Here is a 16784-nt window from a genome sequence, read left to right as displayed (position 1 = left end):
AAAATATTAAGTGGTGGGTTTCTTAATTCGGAATGTGCGTCAATAGATAAATTTCCACACCTTGAGTTTCTTAAAATAGAAAACCGTTATTTTGATAAAGAAAATATTTTTAAAAAATCAGCTAATGCCTTGGCTCTCAAATCACTACTTAATCTTCAGATATTGGATATAAAATACGAGATTGGCTTTGATGAATGTAAATATTTGGTTGAGCTCGAGAAATTGAAATCTTTAGCATGCTCACTAGCCAATGATCCTGGTATAAACGTTTTGGCAAATATACAAAATCTGCAGAAATTAACCATCTATAAAACAGTAGACTCACTTTGTGGCCTTTATCGGGCTTTTGCTCTTAAAAATGTGTCTATATTACAAGAACTGCATGCGCCAATTAAAAGTTCGGATGAGATCCGTGAAATATCACAAATTAAATCGTTAATCACACTAAATATTGAATACATGGGTGAAAGTAATAACCTAGCAGACCTGGCTCAACTTAACGAACTTAAATCATTGCGTATAGCTCAACGTGATTCAACATTCACCATAGATAGCGATAGCTTGTTGCTTATTATTAAATTTTGTCAAAAGCTCGATATAGCCACATTCAAATACCGTTTAGGTGCAAGAGTGAAATCAAACTTTGTACACGAAGTTTATTCCATTTTAAAATCTATAAGAAATCCTGCACTACAGAAACCTTTAAACATTGTTTTAGATGTATATTCGTTTTTTCCGAGATTCCATGTAAGCATTATTGATATAATGACATAACCTTTTCGCTGCTAAAAATGTTCTTCTTGCAGGTAGAACCCATTGACGAGGCATACTTGAACGTCTCTTATCCATACAGAACTTATTTTGGCGCTGATGACACATATCAAGTAGATTTTTTTACTGACAATGAAGAATCTGATCAATCTGATTTTGATTATCCTTGAGTTTAATATTTTTGATTGTTTAATAAAACATATATTTCCTGTCCGAAATTATATGTCTTTCAAGACATACGCATAAACCTCGAGATATTGATGCCTTTTTAAAAATATAAATACATTTAAAATTTTATATAAATTATGGGATTTCAGCTATTCTGCAAAACGCATTATATAATCTGTTTTCAAATTGTGGAATATAATTAAGTACATACATACATGGGTAACTAAAACAATTGTACAATTTATGAGACACGCAATTCGAGAGAAAACATTTCAAGTCCGTAAATTTTCCAAAATTTAATTGGGAATACCCTAACCATTTCTTTATTTAATAATTCAGTTTTTTAGTAGAAACCTCCTTGCACGGGTTTTTAGCTTGGTATATTTTAGTATAATTTTAACCGATTCTTGGTATATTTTAACGGTCCAACTGCGGCCGCACTGCGTTTCTTAACAAAATAAAAAACAAAAAAATTTATTAGCAAAATGGTTAGCAGAAACATAGAAAGGTAAATATTGGTAATTATCCGGTAATAATGCAGTCGAAATTACGCAACGAGCTCTCCCTGTGGGTGCAACCGCAACCCAGATCTTCGAGTGGACCTGTTTTGGTTATGCAATTTAGCAGGCGGCTTCTTTATTATCTCCGCCGGACAATGGTTTTCCAAGGAGGCTTAATCTCGACCTTAACCTTGGAAGTCCAGGTCAAGATAGACGTGATTAATGGCTTCCATTTATATATATTTTCCTCTTCTGCAGCACGAGTAAAGTGCCCACTTTCCATGTTATCCGCGAGGTATACGACAGTTCCAATGCTCATGAAAGATTCGAGGCGGAACTGGACAAGGCACTGGAGGCCAAGGTGGACTTCATCATTATAGAGCCACCGCGCCTAGGCGACGAAACTGGTGAGGCCTAGGAGACGGTTGCGAAAAAACATTAATCACACCTTAAATTTTTTGAAGCTTAACTAAATTACATTACATTCCTTGAATTCCAAGTCGATCTGATCAAAATTGACTGACATAGAAACCCTCTAAAAATGGTTTGAAATTCAAAACGATTTTTAAGCCCAAATGAAATGTGTGTGTGTAAATAATATAAATAAATAATTAATTTGAATAAATTATTTAGATTTAGTTTAAGCATATACAAATCATTTTATAATAATTATGAAAATATCACTCATCTAATTTGGACAGGTCGATGGATCTGGGTGGGCAACTGCCTGCACAAGACAGCCGTGGCCACTGGAGTGGTATCTTTGGTGGCCAGTTTGCTGTGGCGGGATCGTCCCATCATTGCAGCTCCCGCTTGTGCCCTATCTCTCTTTTGCACAGGACTCTACACGGTGTCCTGGAACTATGATCCTTGTTGTCAATATCAGGTCTGAAATAAGTCTTCCCCTGAGTCCCAGGTCAATAACTCATTCCTGCTTCTGTTAATAGGTGGAAAACAACGACACCGTGCTGGAGAAACTGCCGCTAACAGATGTATCCTCGCCTGTGATCCTGGGCTACTCGTCCAACTCCAAAACAAAATACTTGCACCGCGGAGTATCCTTCCTCTCGGCTGCCCTGTGCGCCTGGCAAATCTGGAGGTCCTACAAATAAAGGATGCAACGGAACCCCTAAAATGGGCAGCTGCTGGATTGGGCCACTTCCCTGCGGAGGCGTTATACCTTATAAGTTTAGTCTAGGCACCTAAGCGAATGCATTTCTTTTAGATTTTCGAACGATTTTAACTTACTGTCTTGTCTTTCGTGAAATTTTAAAATGGTTGCAAGTCTCAGCCAAGTCTCTGTCCAGTGTCCTGTGTCCATATCAGTGTTTTGTGGCCGCCACTTGGACTGGAAAGCATGCTCATAACATAATACGGTTCAAAGGCCTAAGTTAGTCTTAAGGAAGGAGCGACCTCGCCTCCTGAGCAAGCACTGTAAATTAAGCAAAGCCAACTTCTGTGTATAAAACAAAAACCCATTTATGATTGTTATTAGAATCTAGTTGAAAATATGAGAAAGCGGATGGCAAATAAACGCAATGCGAATGTTACTCCAGGCGGGCTTTAAAGTTGTTCTTAAGCTAAGAGAACGTAAGAGTGTATTCGATAAGAGACGGCTTGAAACCTCCAGCTGGTGATTTACGGAAATGTTTTGCTCCATGCGGGCTCTCTCCCTTGTTCTCGTCTCAGTCGTTTTATGCATTCTGCTGGCACTGGTTGCCAGCGTCGATTCGCCGATCAAGTGGTGCTTTCCAGTGCGATCCAGTACGGGGCTGACCCACTCCACTCCACAGCACCACCTTGCTGCCGAGGCTGCAGCAAGATCAGTTTGGCCATGGACTCCAGCCACATAGCCGTGCGAATGGGTAAGTTTGAAGATAGATAAGCCTTGATAAGATAGCTCAAGTGGTGAGATATATTAGCATTTTCTTGGTTGAATACGACCCCAGTAAGTGGCAAGATGCCGATCTTCGTGAGCGCCCATAGTCTGCGTGCGATCAACAAATACTATGCCCACCAAGAACACAGTGGCCTGGACAATCTGTGCCAATTGACTAATCATCTGCACACTTTTATCTTTGCTAAGCTAAATTATATGGTTTTTGCTCTATATTTCGCTACGATAGGACGTAGTGCCTCCCCCGCTGGAGTTTCCCAGTCTTCATATGGCAGTTTGGAATCAACTGAAGATATACACATTCGCGTCGACGAGGATTGCGGAGTCAGCGAATCCACTCCCTTGCTGGCGGCTACTCAGAGGTCCAACAAGTCGCCCACATCCTCCGCAGCCTTCTCATCCTCGCCCTGCCCCGGAAACCCGATCCTCACGAAAGACTGCTTAAATTGGCAATCTGTGGTGTTCCTGGTCATGTGCGCGGCCGCCCTGGGATTGGCCGTGTATTTACTCTGGAGAGAAAGTGAGTTTTCCAGCTGATGGAGGCCATAGGGTGCACGAGTATGTGCTCAATTTGTTTTTATTGAAATAAATCTGGATTATGAAGCTGTGACTTATGATAAGCTGAACATGTGAGTTTTTGTGGGCAGGCGGAAGTGGTCAATATCAAGCACTCGTAGATTTTCCCAAAAATGTTGTTAATATTTCAATTAATTAGTATTTGAGAAATTTTAATAAAAAAATTTCTATAGACAATAATATTAAGTAGATAAAACTTATTTTTATTTAAACATGTCTGTTGTACTATTTTTTAAAGAATTTGTGTATATAATTTTTGATATTATTCGTTTTAATTAAATTTATAAAAAACACAAAACAATAATACAAAAATTTGTGAGTTTTAGAAGTAAATGTTTTTTAAGATTCAAAAATTATTATCGCTTAATAAAAGTTCTTATCTACATTAATGAGTTATATTTGAAGAATTTAAAAAATGTTATTTAAAACAAATGTGCGATTGGATTTTATTTGAAGTTTCTAAATATAGCCATATGATTCACTCCTTAATTTTTTGTATTTTGTGTTATAGGTTGACAAAGAAATTAAAAGACTGAATCACTTTGCATTGCTTGCAGCCCAAATGCCGGACTTTGGATATCGGCTCAGTCTCATTGAGCATGATATATGGTCGGAAATGGATCTTCAGGGTCAGGGAACTCCATTGGATCCGCTCAAGGCCGTGTTATTTACCCACACGGAGAGTGAGGAATGCAATGAGGATTGCCCGGAGGTATTACGCAAGCTGCAGGTGAGTTGATTGGAATTATATTAACTCGAGGTAATAACCCATCCACTCTCTTAGAGTTCCTCTTTGGAGGAACTACCATACAACTTCCTGGTCACCGGCGACTGTCAGGTATTCAAGGTATATGGTTGGGAGTATGAGAGCAATTTCTTGAAGGATCTGTCGGGAAATAGTTCCCTGGTTATTGCCTTCGTGGGAAACTTCAGTCGGAATCCGCCCAAGGATTGCCAATTGAAGGCGGCCCAGGCTCTGATCCTCGAATCCGTAAAACGCAAGAAACTGCAACCGGAGTACAAACTATTTGTTCTGGCCAACAATGCGGAGGCACTGCAGCGGGAGCTAATGCACTGGCCACGCTACACCAGCCCTCGTAGGATGAAGTGAATCAAGCCAATGGTTCCAAATAATTCCTCTCGTTTATTGTACGCCAAACACAAACAGTATACAAAGAAGCGCAGGATGAGTAAAGCGGGTGCCACCGATAAGCGAAGCGGGGATCCCCGGGATCGGATCTGGCCGGGATCGGGGGACCGGCAAAGCGTTGCGCATTGGGTTAACGGATGATGCCTAGGACTAAGGACTTAAAACTAGAACTAGAACTGGATCGGCTAGTCGAACTCCAGCTTCCGAAAGCTGCCCTCGATGGACTCGATTTGTGAGACGAAGTTTGGTCCGCCGGTGGAGGCCTTTTCCGCGTTGAAACTGCTCCTTCGCTGGATGCCGCGATCCGAGAGCAGGATACTCTTGTCCAGGCCGAGTATCAAATCCCGCTTGCCCGCCAGCTCCTGTTTCCACAGCTCGATCATCTCACGCATGGGCACGGTGCCACCCATCTCCAATGGCAGACAGCCCTGATCCACGCACTTCATCAGCTCCTTCTCGCTGCCGTAGATGATCAGGCGCTGCTTCATCTTGGAACTGACTCGGTTCTTTACGAAGTCGATGAGCCATTTCAGCGTGGAGGGCACATTGATAAGGTGGATCTCCTTGTGGCGCATGGGCAGCGACTGTTCGCCCCACTTGAAGATGCGGGCAAACTCCGTGGGATTCCAGTTGGTCACGTGTGCCGTGGAGACACCTGCAAAGTCACCCACGTGCGTCAGCCCCGTGATCTGGGTCTCCTGGTCCTCCATCAGACACTCGTACGTGAGGAAGTGCGCCTTTGCCTGGTCGCAGCTGGTGTGGATTTTCGGATTGAGGCCCTTGGCATTGATGACCACCACCCGGCGACCGTGCTTATCCCGCTGCGGCACGGCAAAGATGTATCCCTGATCGATGAGGTCGCCCAATCGCGGCTCCAGATAGTCCAACTGGGTGCTCATGTGTGGGAATGTGCGTCGTATGTTCAGGTACTTGAGTAGCGTCTGCTCCGCCATGGGAACACTGAACTTCTTGGCCCGCAGGAAGCGCAGCAGGAAGGTATCGTCGCATCGCACATTCTGCAGATCCTCGTTCTTGGCCACCCAATTCCGCAGCTGCTCCAGACTCTGCTCCCGGGTGCACCGATCCTCGCGCAACTCCCGCTTGGCGATCTTCAGGAGCGCCTCTGGCAGGGATGCAGTTTCTCCCTGATCCTGCACCATCTTCGTTTCCTTCATCAGTTGCTAGTCTGGGGTATGAGGTGAGTTCTCTGCGGTCAAACAAATAGCTTGGATTGCGGTCACTACAAAGAAGAGATAAGAAGGGGAGTGCTCAGTAGGGGGTTTTTATAAGCGAGTTGTATGATTAATACATATATGTTTTATCAAGTCTTACAAAATATATTTAACAAAAATTTGTTTAATACTTTAAGTACATTTTTTGAGATATTTGAATTAATTCAAATACCAGCTTATTTAGCTCTTTACGCACAAAGTATACATTTAAAAACATTTTAAAAATATTTCAATATGGTTTTTATTTGTTGTTAAATTTCTTTAGTATTTAAAATATTAAAAGTATATTAAGAAAAACATTAAGTAGAATAGGTTTTACCTAAGCGATAATAAATTTGGAACATTTGTTCATCTAATAAACTAAAAGATTTGTCTTGCTTCCTTCTATCACCAAGAAAAAAAAATATTGTTTTATAATTTTTTATAATATCTATAGGAATTATTAATGGTCTTCCCATCGAAATTGGTTCAAGGTCCCAGCGATCTCAAGGCGAACGCCACCGGATCGCTGTAATTTGCAAATATTTGCTAATTAAAACTCACAAGAAACGCGTATTTGTTAAAACACCCGACCAAATGCAAATGGACAATACGTTTTCAGCGAACTCGAAAGCGACGAAATGAAAAAGTGTATAAATTATTCACTTCTTTGTTATATGGGAGACCCATAAACCGACAAATAGCATTATGGCCACATATAAAATATGGCAAAAAGGCTAAAAAAGCAAAACCACAGCGGGGAATTAGTTCAAGTTCAAAACTGTTTACCGAAAGCGGGTCAAAAAATGGTTATTGAAAGTACAACAAAAATGTTAATAATTAGCCAGTACAAGAAAGAGTTTCACTGTTTGCCCGATTTCAGCTTGTTGCATAATCTCTGAGGGAGGAAAATAAAGAAAGAGTGGAGGAAAGCGGCTGAACAATGCCCCCTATTTTGGAGCCACTTTGTTTGACTGGCCGGATAAACAAAGTGCCATCATGGGATGCACTAACATGCTCAGCTTTATCCCAATATTTGCACACAATTTGTGATCCGACGAGCTGCGGATCGACTTTATTGTTTTATTGCCGATGTGCCCTTTGTCATTCGCTCATTCGCTGTAAAACCCCGATAACCGAAATCCGTTTTCCCATGACACCGACAACGACCCATTTGCATATGACTTCGATTCGTTGCGAACTCTGTGCCATTTAATTAATTTCTTTTCGTTCAAAAATTTGCATTCGCTTTCGGTGTCGAATTTTTGTCGGTTTTTCAATTTTCGTTTTGTCGGTTTTCCCCCAACTGGAAATGCGATTTCAAAATGTCATTGGGCAATGCGCCCGTTGGATCCCTCTCGCCATCTCTTTCACACGCCATCTACCCCTCTCTTTCACCTGAGGTTTCAACATGTTTATTAGGAGCTCGTTGTGGCTTGCGTGGCTTTTGTGTGGCTAACTGGCCAATAATGCAACAGGCGGTGCAATCGTGGCTTATTTGGTAATTCCTCAGCCTCATATTCTCTTGGCTGATTGATTTTACAGAAGTTAATTTTTTATTAAAGGTTAATTTGGTTTTGAGTTATCTTTCAGTTGTTGATTGCTTTTTGATTGAAATTCCGTATGAAAAACTCATTTGATTTAGTGGTTAAGTGCTGATTTGAATTCTAACCGTCTTCCAAGTACCTAACAAATTTTAAACTTAAATAAAATCAATAAAAATAACAAATTTGGAGGTTTGTTTACCTTTTTAGTTTGCAACCACTCTGTTAAAAATTTCTAAGACATACAAATTTGGTTCTTCAATTATAAGACCCTTTTATAAATATTTTAAATTAAATTTAAAAAAAATTAGTATATTCTTAAATTGTACTGAACTTTTAATATTTTTTGTAAGGGCTTGGAGTTTAATTTTGTAATAAAATGATTATATTCTCAAATAGGTTTATCATTTTATATCATCGTTGTTTTTTAATCCTTTTAGTTATAGTAGTTTTGTTATGAATTATAATATATCCTTTTAGGGATTATTATTGAATCCCTAAGCTTATCACTATCACACACACTTTAGCACTTACACTTTTTTTTAGATTCCTTTTATTTTGATAGCACGTCACACGCTGCGTATGAGCAATGCCAAACGCCCGTTTCGCAATCCTTGATTTTGGGTCTTGAGCTGTGACAAAAGTATCTTCAAGATAGCAATGTCAGACGATCTTCGAGAGACGACGCGCCGATTGAAATGTACGTCCAAACAACGCGGGGTCCAAACAACGAATGACGCTGGCTGGAGAGGCCTCTCGTCTAGTAAAACAACGAAAAGCGAGGAGAAACAAAAATTGTTAAAGAAATTAACTGGATTATATAATGCCCACACAGACACATAAACGCTATAGCCGAGCGTCTGAGCGGGATTCGAATGCAATCTGATCGGTTTGTTCGGTTGGTAAATGCTCCTACTACTTCTGCTGCTGCTGCTGCTGCTGCTGCATGGAGTGAACAAGTTTTTGGCCAACCGAAACCGAAAGTACGAAGTACACGAACCTTTTGGCCAGATTTTGAGGAGAGGAGAGCCAGAGCCAGAGCCTGATCCCAGCCATCAAAGGTAGCCATAAAGTATTAAAGAGTTGCTGTTGTTAAGCAATGGCAGTCAGTCAGTTGGTCACTTGGCCAGTGGCTGTAAATCAGGTTCGCTAGCGGTTCATTTTCGACTTTTCGACTTTTCTCTCCAGCACTTACACTTCCCACCTCCCCCCCATATATAAGCCCACATTATTGTTTTTTTTTTGCCTTTTCATGCCTATTTTACTCATTAGGTTTATTGAAAAACATTGCTCACGGGGAACTGAAAAAATTTGCATTTTCATGGCCCGAGTCCAGGTGGCAGTGAAGCGAGAATGCTCGAATGGTCGGTCGGTCGCCAACCTTGAAAATGCAATCCCCCATGGTAATGATGCTGTCGCCATTGCTAATAGCCAAACACCTAATGATCACCCGGCGGCTACGTCATCTGATGGTGATATTTGCCCAGCTCTCCAGTTCCAATTCGAATTGCGACTGCAGTTTACGGCTGGGAAATGCGTTGGCCCTTTTGACATTTTCGACTGTTTGGACCCAGGGCCGTGACGTGGGCTTGGGTATTTCGGTATTTGGACATTTCCCAACCCGAAGGGCGTAGGTCCAATGATCGGCATCCATTGAGTTACGATCGTCTGCATGCTAATCTAATGATTCGTTTCCGTTCGCCCGTGGGCGGGGAGCAATCAAGGGGTGATTGGATAGGTGGGCACGCCCGAGTGCTAAACATATCATTATACTGCAGTGTGAAAATGTCTTTGTTCGATGATAATTAATGTTGATCTTGTTATGAGCCCTGTCTTAATGACAATTTGGTTCATTGATGGCTGACAGAAGGTCATTTGAGAGTGTAGTCCCTTTGCAACCTTGATGGCAATTTTTAAGTGGCCTATGGCATCAGGATTTAACTTAGGAAAACTCTGGAGAAGCATAAAGTCACGAGTATAACATAAAGATGCATATTTTTATCTATTTTTAAAAATAATTAAAAATTATCCAAGCAAAACTTAAAAGCTAAAAAACATAAAGTAAGTAATGCCCTATAAAAAACCATTGTTTTAAAACTGTTCACTTTATATGAGTTTGTGTTATAATTTCCTAACGATTTGCATTGAAATCCTGGATTTTTATAGCAGCTGATATTACTGAATGAACTGGGATGGGGAACGTATAATATTTCATACGATTTGGTGTTATTCGACTTAATTAAAACCAGAATGGTTTCGAGGTATGTCTTTCTCTTACCTCATTACATTAACCAATCTAAATGTAATAATGGGGGAACTTTTGTTTTGTAGTTAAAAGGTATTTAAATCAATTATTCTCAGCTTTCAGACTTCCGTGTCTGCCTTACGACCCGGTTATTCCCCCGATTGCACCCATAACCTTCGCCATTGTCCCTGACCAGAGCCAACGGATTGACCTACTCCACCAAACCAGCCACATTTTAAACACATTTGTTATGTTGGTAATAACCGTACTTGCTTCGCCAAGTGCTTGGTGTAATGTGCTCACTCATCGCTGGCACGATTTTAGTTTCCGACTCTTTTTTTACATTTATTTTTTCATTTTCGTTTCTTTTTTTAAACCTGGCTTGCCGCATAACGAGTTTACGGCAAAGATGCCCCAAAAGCCCGTCAACCCGTCCAATTGCTCCACATCAGCTGGTAGCCTGGCCATAAAGATGCCGCCGCCTCTCGATGCGAACAATAATAATAATTTTTAATAAACACATTACATGGCGCAAAGCAGACGAAATAATTCGCAATTTCTGTGAAACGGTGGGGGGTACTTTGGGTTGGGTAAATCTCGAATGGCTGGAAGGGGAAGCGTTTTTCGAAACATAGTCAAACACATGACTGCCCACCAGATTTTACGGAGCTTTTGTGATTTTGGCTTTAGCCATAATTAAAGACGAAAAAAGTCAGCGACACGGCTTAATTATAAGTTTGAAAATGACCCTAGCATCTATCCATACATTCTCTTTCTGGCTGCTGGCAATACGCAAGTCTTTCTTGATCCACCGAAAATGGCCGCAAAAATTTGCATATCATTTTTGGTGATTTACAGAACATAATTTATTATCTTAGCCATTTTAGGGCATCGATGAGGGGGCTGTACGAGCGCCGAAACATATTTGCCCAATACGCAGTAAACATTTTGTTGATACTCGCGCAGTGAGCACGAGCACCTGCCCAAGGCAAATAACTTCTTGGCTTACTTTTAGTCACCAAATTGCGTCAATGGTTTTAATTATAATTGCACAAGACAATGTCGCTGCTCCTGAGCTACACTATTGTAATAAATACTAGGTAGCTTAATTGCTGTAGGCCGGCCAACTGGGCTGTTCTGTCCAATTTGTACCTAACTGGGTTCGCTTACACTGAATTTAGCTTCAAATTTCCGTTTTATTTTCGATAAAAATGCGAGCAAAAGTTCAATGAAAAATCAACGAACACGTTAAAATTGGAGGCCAAAGCTTAAACAACTTAAGTAAAGGTGGATATTTTCTATAATTTTTTTACCAATTTAAATTTGAAAATATTTTGATTAGACAAGCAAAGGAAGCTATAAAAACAGGTCGTCAATGCGAATTATATGTATTCTCAAATCAAGTCTTTGTAGGCTTGTAAATATAATTTTCCATGAAATCCAACACTACGTATAAACGTTTTAACTCAGACCTAAAAACTTCGTATTTTGAACAACTTCTTTGAAAAAATAAAAAAAAAAATTTAAGAGAGAAAAAAAATACGATATGAGGTTTTTAAAATCCGATAAGCTAAAGCGCGCCAAAAATAACATGATAAAGATAAACATCGCTGTTAACATCAATTCGTGGGTACCGAAACGTTAACAGGTGGATTTTATGTTGACAGATAACAGAGGATCAAAGTAACAAAGTCTGATCAAAAGTTTCTTTATTCATGAAACAGTACACAGAATAAACGATTACACTTACACACAAAAAAAAACAATCAAAATATTCTGCTCAGCTGAACAACAATTTCCGATCATAGGTTATTACAATTATGTATAAATTATAACCAAGTTAGCAGCCCTTGTAAGTAAAGCGCGACACTTAAACGGATTCTCCGACATGTTTTTACAGTTGATATCTATGCTACGTTTGATCATTACAATAGGAGTAGATTACTTAAGAATTATAGGGGCTTGTATAAATATACTTAACATAAATGTAAATTAATTGAAGACAGAGAACCGATACTGGTTTTGGGGATGAGAATAACTTTTGGTACGCTAAATATATAGTTTTTAGCCATTTATTAGTGTTCGTACATTTAGTTTTCAATTTAATCATTTAAAAATAGAGTTTGATTTACAAAAACTAGAAGCTACATAAAAAACCGCGACATGGTCACGCGGCACTCATAATGAGATGCTTTTGCTTGGCGCAAGAATGAACAAATTCAAATAATTGCCATGGGGAATCTGGGGAGTTATTTGGAGACTACTTAAACAAATATTAGTACGTAGGTAATATATGCATAATGAATAATCCGGCATGAATGTGTGTGACTGTCTCTGCTTGGGTGTGTGGGAGTGGTGTGTTTTTGTGTGTGAATAGGACATGACCGGAACGTATCTAAATTAACGTTATGGGGGTCTATCGCTTATCTACTGCAGATATAGCCTATGATAATCGTTGGCGCCAAAGGCGCAGTTGCATTTGGGACACTTTCTCTGCCGCGTTTCATACCGCGTTCGCAGGCAATCGTAGCAGAAGACGTGGAAACATTTTGACAGCACCGCGTCCTTCCGCTTCACCTTGCACGAGGGACACGTGAGCGTTTCCTTGTACTCGCGGATCTCCTCGATCATCACCTCGTCGATGGTGGTGCCCGACATCTCCATCTTCTTCATGCGCTCCGCCTTGCGTTTAAACTGCGCCAGCTCTTCCTGCAGCCGCTTGGTCTTGTATGCCTCTGCCTCCAGCGAGCTAGTCTTCTCGGCCACCACCTGCTGCGCCTCCTTCATCTGCGCGTGATACTTTTCAAGATGCAGTTTGAGGTCTGCAGCTGACTGGGCGGATTCGATCGCCTTACGCTTGTGCATCTCCATGGCCTGCTGGCGCAGCATCAGTTCCTTCTCAATGGAGGCCACGGTGGCCTGTAGACTGCGCTCTTTCTCCTCGAGCTTTCGAAGAACGATGTGCATCGCCTCGATCTGCGTGGTAGCCGTGGCCATCTGATCCTCCAGCACCGTCTTTTCTTCGCGCAGAAGCTTGTGTAACTGGTTGGCTTTGATGCGCTCCGACATTAGCTTAAAATTGGCATCGTCCTTTTCGCGCAACTGTTGTATTAGTCGTGAGTTCTGCTCCTGCATATCCTCGAAAGCCTGCCCAGTCACCTCCATCTCGTTGAGCAACGCCTCCTCCTCGTGGGAGCCTACAAAGGGTCGCGTGTTGTTTGCCGTGCCAGGTGCTCCACTGCCCCACGAATTATCCGAGGGCTTGTGGTTGGCCATCTGCTTCTGCAGCTCATACTTCTGCTCCTCCAGTTGCTTAATCTTACGTAACGCCTCCTCGTCTGCCAGCTTCTTTCGCTCCTCGCGTTTGCTTTCCTGCAGCTTTTTTAACTGCTGGCGCAGGTCTTCGATCTCGGAACGCAGCTTCTTCTCAGTGGCCATCAGCTGAACCTTATCGCGCTGATCCTTCGAGACTCCTTTGTACATATCCAACAATAGCTTCATTTCCTTCTGGTCGTTCAGCGCTTTCCTGTGGATTATGTAATGAAGTTAATCTGCTTATGGAAATGAATTAAGTAAACCTACTTTAATTGTGCCTTCAGATCCCGCACCGTTTCGCTCTCTACTGCCTTCACATCCTTGCCTTTTACACCATCCTTGGAATCTTTTTCGTTTTTGACAGGCGCAGAATTTGTGGCAGATGTCGAATTACCGGGCCCAGGAGAGTCCTTTTTCTCGCCTGCGATCGCCTCTCCAGCGTTGAGCTTTTCCTGCTTGATGCCGTCCTTTACGTCTTTTCCACCGGCATCATCATCAGTTTCATCTTCGGCCGAGGCGTGGTTCTCCTCCTTAATGGCGACGTTGGTGTCGTTGCCGGAATTTGTTTGGTTTGATTGGCCACAGGCGTTAGAATTGTTAGAGTTTTCCTCCTTCACACCCGCGGAATTCTCCTGCTTGATTTCTTCGCCTGAAGCACCTGTCGCCGCCTGCAACTTGTTGCCTTCGAGGGTGGCCAGAGCTTCGTCCAGTTCCTTACGCATCTTTATGTTGTCCGTGGAGGTGTCCTTGTACTTTCGCTTGTAGCGTTGCACCTCACCTTTTAGCTGGCCATTGTGGTTTTGAAGAGAGGTGATCAGGTGACGCATCTCGCGATTGATGGGTGCCGTCTGCTCGTTAGCGGCCATGTTCTGCTCAAACTCGATGCGTAGAGCCTCGTACTCTTTTCGGATGAGGGCCAGCACGTCCTCCATTTGGATCATCTCACTGCGAACCTTCTTCTGGGCAATAAGCTCCTCGCTTTCCATTACCTCGATCTGTCGCAGGTGCTGGTTCTTGCTCGTCTGCAGTTGGTTCCGGGTCTCGTCCAGCATGGTCTTAATCTGCATGGACTCGTTGTAAAGCACGGAGAACTGGCTCTGCAGACACTTGTACTCCGTGGTCTCCACAATAACCGATTCAGGCAACTGTCGTATCTGGAAAGATAAAGATTTTTTTAGATTAATTATGTGGAAATCATCTTAACCAAATAACTGAAGTTGCAATCCATATTATCCCGTAACTTGTTACATTTTGGTTACAGTTACAGTTAAATGCAAATACTTTTATGTTTATGCAATGATTATGTAATGATTATGCTTAAGAAGACGAAAAAGAGAACAAAAACGTAACAAGATGTTATAAAATTACATCTATATTTACACTTTTTATTAAATTAAGCTTTGGTTTCGAATTGTTAGAAAATTAAATTGCGTTTGAATTCATCTTACAGAAATGCTTTGGATTATAAAACCATAGTAATTGCAAAAAAAATGATTCGGACAAAGCTGCTTATGTTTCTTTGAACTTACGTCCATTTTTAACTTTTCCACTTCCTTAAGGGTTTCGCGGTGCGTGGCGTGTAGCTTGTCAAGCTCCTGCAGTCGGTTGTTGGCCAGTTCGCGGTACTCCTCCAGCTCCTTTTGCAGTTCTTCCAAAAGCTGGCTATTGACGCTAGTGGTGGCGCTGGCGGTACCCGTGGAAGTGGGTGTCTTGGCACTATTAGTGCTCTTGTTGGGATCGCCGTAGATCTGGTGGTACGCCTTCAACTTCTCAATGGCCTCAGCCAGATGGTTCTCCAGCTTGTCATTCCGGCAATGGATCTTTTCCAGATCGTACTGCAGCTCGTCGATCTGGTTCTTCAGCTCGGCGTTCTCCGTCTCCTTGGCGGTATGAGCGTCCTGGTACTCCTTCATCTTCAGCGACATGGTGTGGAACTTCTCGTGCAGCGAGGTGTTTAGGTTCTGCAGCTTATGGTTCTCGCTCATGATCTCGATGTGCGTCTGCTTCAGCGTTTCCTCCAGCGCATGGACACTGGCAGATACTGTTGTGGCTTCCGCATCGCCGCTGGACTGCTGCTGCTCCTCCTCGCCGGCGGCCCCTGATCCGGATCCAGCTGAAGCTAGACTATCACCTTTCAATACATGAGTTATCTTCTCATTACGTTGCATTAACCTATCAATAACCTGCACGATCTTGGCCACCGCCCTCTTGGACACTTGAACGCGGTTGGCAAGCTTCTCGTCCAGCTCTTCCTTGTCCCAGGTGGACAGCTGGGCGAGGAACGAGGTGGTGACTTCGTTCTCGTTCCGGTTCTCTAGTTCGTCGGCCGTCTCGGCATCGAAACGCTGCAACAGGACGCGGATGTCCTCGTTCAGCTGATTCCAATACCGATTGACCACATTGAGAACGGCGTCGTCCTGCGTCTGCCGCTTCTCCAGCTGCTCAATGCGGTGCCGGAGTTCTGCCTCCGTTCGCATCCGCTGCTCGATGCGCTGGGCGAGCTTCTTGTTCTGGAACTCCAGCACCTTGATGTCCATCTCCTCCAAAGTGGACACCGGCCCAATCAGATGGGGCTCGAAGTGCACCTTCTTGATGGGCGGTTGACCGGCGGCTGCGGCGGCCACCAAACAGCTGCTCCCGCTGGCGTCGTCGGCGCTCCGTTTCGACATCCTTGCACTGCAATTGGACAAAAGGGACGAAAAGGACTAATTTTAGTTGCGAAAATCATCAGAGTGCCGCATATTGATTTGCCATTCGTGGCTGTACTCCATTTTTTATCGTGTGCGGTGGCGGCGGCAGCGGCATAAAGCTCCCGCCACCGAACACCGTACCAGGTCATTCGGGCGCTAGAAATTTAGGACATGCAATGACACTCACCTTAATCTCAGGTTTGTACACTTTTAACTTAACATTAATTAAGGTTTTCTGTTGATTTTCTACGTTTTGTCAGGCTTCAATTTCATTTCGCTGTGGGAGCTGAATTGCGGTCATACTTAAGAGTGTGAAAAACCGTACGGTAACACTTTTAACCCTCGCACTTGCGTTCGCACTATCGATAGCTTATGTTGTCAATCGATTGGCAACAAAAAATACCAAAAATACTAGAATTCAAGTGAGAAATTCAAAATTAGCGGGAAAAGTTAACGCTTTTACGTATTTTATTAATATGTTTTTCTAAATTTGGATTTTTAGCTATTAAACATTTTTGGTTTATTCAGTTCCTATTGATAAATTTTTAAAATCTAAAGTCTTTAAGGTGAGTCTTAATTTAAAGAATATTACACTGTTATTTTAAACTAGCTAATTTCAAGAGTCTTTTGTAGGCCTAAAAAAAACTAAGAGAACTAAAATTTAGCATTTATTACATTTAATTTGTGACCCGGATAAGTTTAATGATTGATGGGAAA

General features: G+C 42.1%; 4 protein-coding genes across 7 annotated transcripts; 2 read left to right on the top strand and 2 right to left on the bottom strand.

Annotated features, from left to right (window-relative positions):
- Positions 1-1330: 1330 nt before the first annotated feature.
- LOC108037496 (transmembrane protein 11 homolog, mitochondrial) lies at positions 1331-2989 on the top strand. The gene is made up of 4 exons (XM_017114072.2): positions 1331-1447; positions 1698-1846; positions 2141-2325; positions 2387-2989. The coding sequence occupies exons 1-4, from the start codon at positions 1425-1427 to the stop codon at positions 2549-2551; spliced, it is 522 nt and encodes a 173-aa protein (XP_016969561.1). The 5' UTR covers positions 1331-1424; the 3' UTR covers positions 2552-2989.
- Positions 2990-3399: 410 nt separating this feature from the next.
- LOC108037497 (peptidoglycan-recognition protein LD) lies at positions 3400-5250 on the top strand. Of its 3 annotated transcripts, none has more exons than XM_017114074.2 (3): positions 3400-3856; positions 4470-4642; positions 4697-5250. In XM_017114074.2, the coding sequence occupies exons 1-3, from the start codon at positions 3400-3402 to the stop codon at positions 5021-5023; spliced, it is 957 nt and encodes a 318-aa protein (XP_016969563.1). In that variant the 3' UTR covers positions 5024-5250. The 3 variants fall into 3 exon arrangements, with proteins under 3 accessions (XP_016969563.1, XP_016969562.1, XP_044313851.1); XM_017114073.1 differs by lacking the exon at positions 3400-3856 and adding an exon at positions 3910-3965 and having other exon boundaries at positions 4424-4642; XM_044457916.1 differs by lacking the exon at positions 3400-3856 and having other exon boundaries at positions 4231-4642; positions 4751-5250.
- On the bottom strand, positions 5037-8572 carry LOC108037495 (alpha-tocopherol transfer protein-like). 2 transcript variants are annotated; one of them, XM_017114069.2, is made up of 2 exons: positions 8352-8572; positions 5037-6302 (listed from the first exon to the last, which is right to left on the bottom strand). In XM_017114069.2, the coding sequence occupies exon 2, from the start codon at positions 6235-6237 to the stop codon at positions 5248-5250; it is 990 nt and encodes a 329-aa protein (XP_016969558.1). In that variant the 5' UTR covers positions 6238-6302; positions 8352-8572; the 3' UTR covers positions 5037-5247. The 2 variants fall into 2 exon arrangements, with proteins under 2 accessions (XP_016969558.1, XP_016969559.1); XM_017114070.2 differs by lacking the exon at positions 8352-8572 and adding an exon at positions 8020-8094.
- A 3548-nt stretch (positions 8573-12120) lies between these two features.
- On the bottom strand, positions 12121-16379 carry LOC108037494 (E3 ubiquitin-protein ligase Bre1). The gene is made up of 4 exons (XM_017114068.2): positions 16255-16379; positions 14907-16053; positions 13645-14531; positions 12121-13588 (listed from the first exon to the last, which is right to left on the bottom strand). The coding sequence occupies exons 2-4, from the start codon at positions 16044-16046 to the stop codon at positions 12490-12492; spliced, it is 3126 nt and encodes a 1041-aa protein (XP_016969557.1). The 5' UTR covers positions 16047-16053; positions 16255-16379; the 3' UTR covers positions 12121-12489.
- Positions 16380-16784: the final 405 nt, after the last annotated feature.

The sequence above is a fragment of the Drosophila rhopaloa genome, unplaced genomic scaffold, assembly GCF_018152115.1.
Source record: "Drosophila rhopaloa isolate 14029-0021.01 unplaced genomic scaffold, ASM1815211v1 contig_163, whole genome shotgun sequence".
Taxonomy (NCBI): Eukaryota; Metazoa; Arthropoda; class Insecta; order Diptera; family Drosophilidae; genus Drosophila; species Drosophila rhopaloa.
Note: the sequence above shows the minus strand (reverse complement) of the source record. Positions and strands in the feature narration are given on the sequence as shown.

What these genes read in the sequence shown, in the direction of transcription:
- LOC108037495 (XM_017114069.2), bottom strand. Translation starts at nt 6,237, where the DNA reads ATGAAGGAAACGAAGATGGTGCAGGATCAGGGAGAAACTGCATCCCTG.
- LOC108037497 (XM_017114074.2), top strand. Translation starts at nt 3,400, where the DNA reads ATGCCGATCTTCGTGAGCGCCCATAGTCTGCGTGCGATCAACAAATAC. An exon ending in GTATTTACTCTGGAGAGAAA is followed by an intron (nt 3,857 to 4,469) that starts GTGAGTTTTCCA and finishes CATTGCTTGCAG; the next exon opens with CCCAAATGCCGGACTTTGGA. An exon ending in AGGTATTACGCAAGCTGCAG is followed by an intron (nt 4,643 to 4,696) that starts GTGAGTTGATTG and finishes CCACTCTCTTAG; the next exon opens with AGTTCCTCTTTGGAGGAACT.
- LOC108037494 (XM_017114068.2), bottom strand. Translation starts at nt 16,046, where the DNA reads ATGTCGAAACGGAGCGCCGACGACGCCAGCGGGAGCAGCTGTTTGGTG. An exon ending in TGGAAAAGTTAAAAATGGAC is followed by an intron (nt 14,532 to 14,906) that starts GTAAGTTCAAAG and finishes TTATCTTTCCAG; the next exon opens with ATACGACAGTTGCCTGAATC. An exon ending in GATCTGAAGGCACAATTAAA is followed by an intron (nt 13,589 to 13,644) that starts GTAGGTTTACTT and finishes CATAATCCACAG; the next exon opens with GAAAGCGCTGAACGACCAGA.
- LOC108037496 (XM_017114072.2), top strand. Translation starts at nt 1,425, where the DNA reads ATGGTTAGCAGAAACATAGAAAG. An exon ending in GTTAGCAGAAACATAGAAAG is followed by an intron (nt 1,448 to 1,697) that starts GTAAATATTGGT and finishes CCTCTTCTGCAG; the next exon opens with CACGAGTAAAGTGCCCACTT. An exon ending in ATCCTTGTTGTCAATATCAG is followed by an intron (nt 2,326 to 2,386) that starts GTCTGAAATAAG and finishes TTCTGTTAATAG; the next exon opens with GTGGAAAACAACGACACCGT.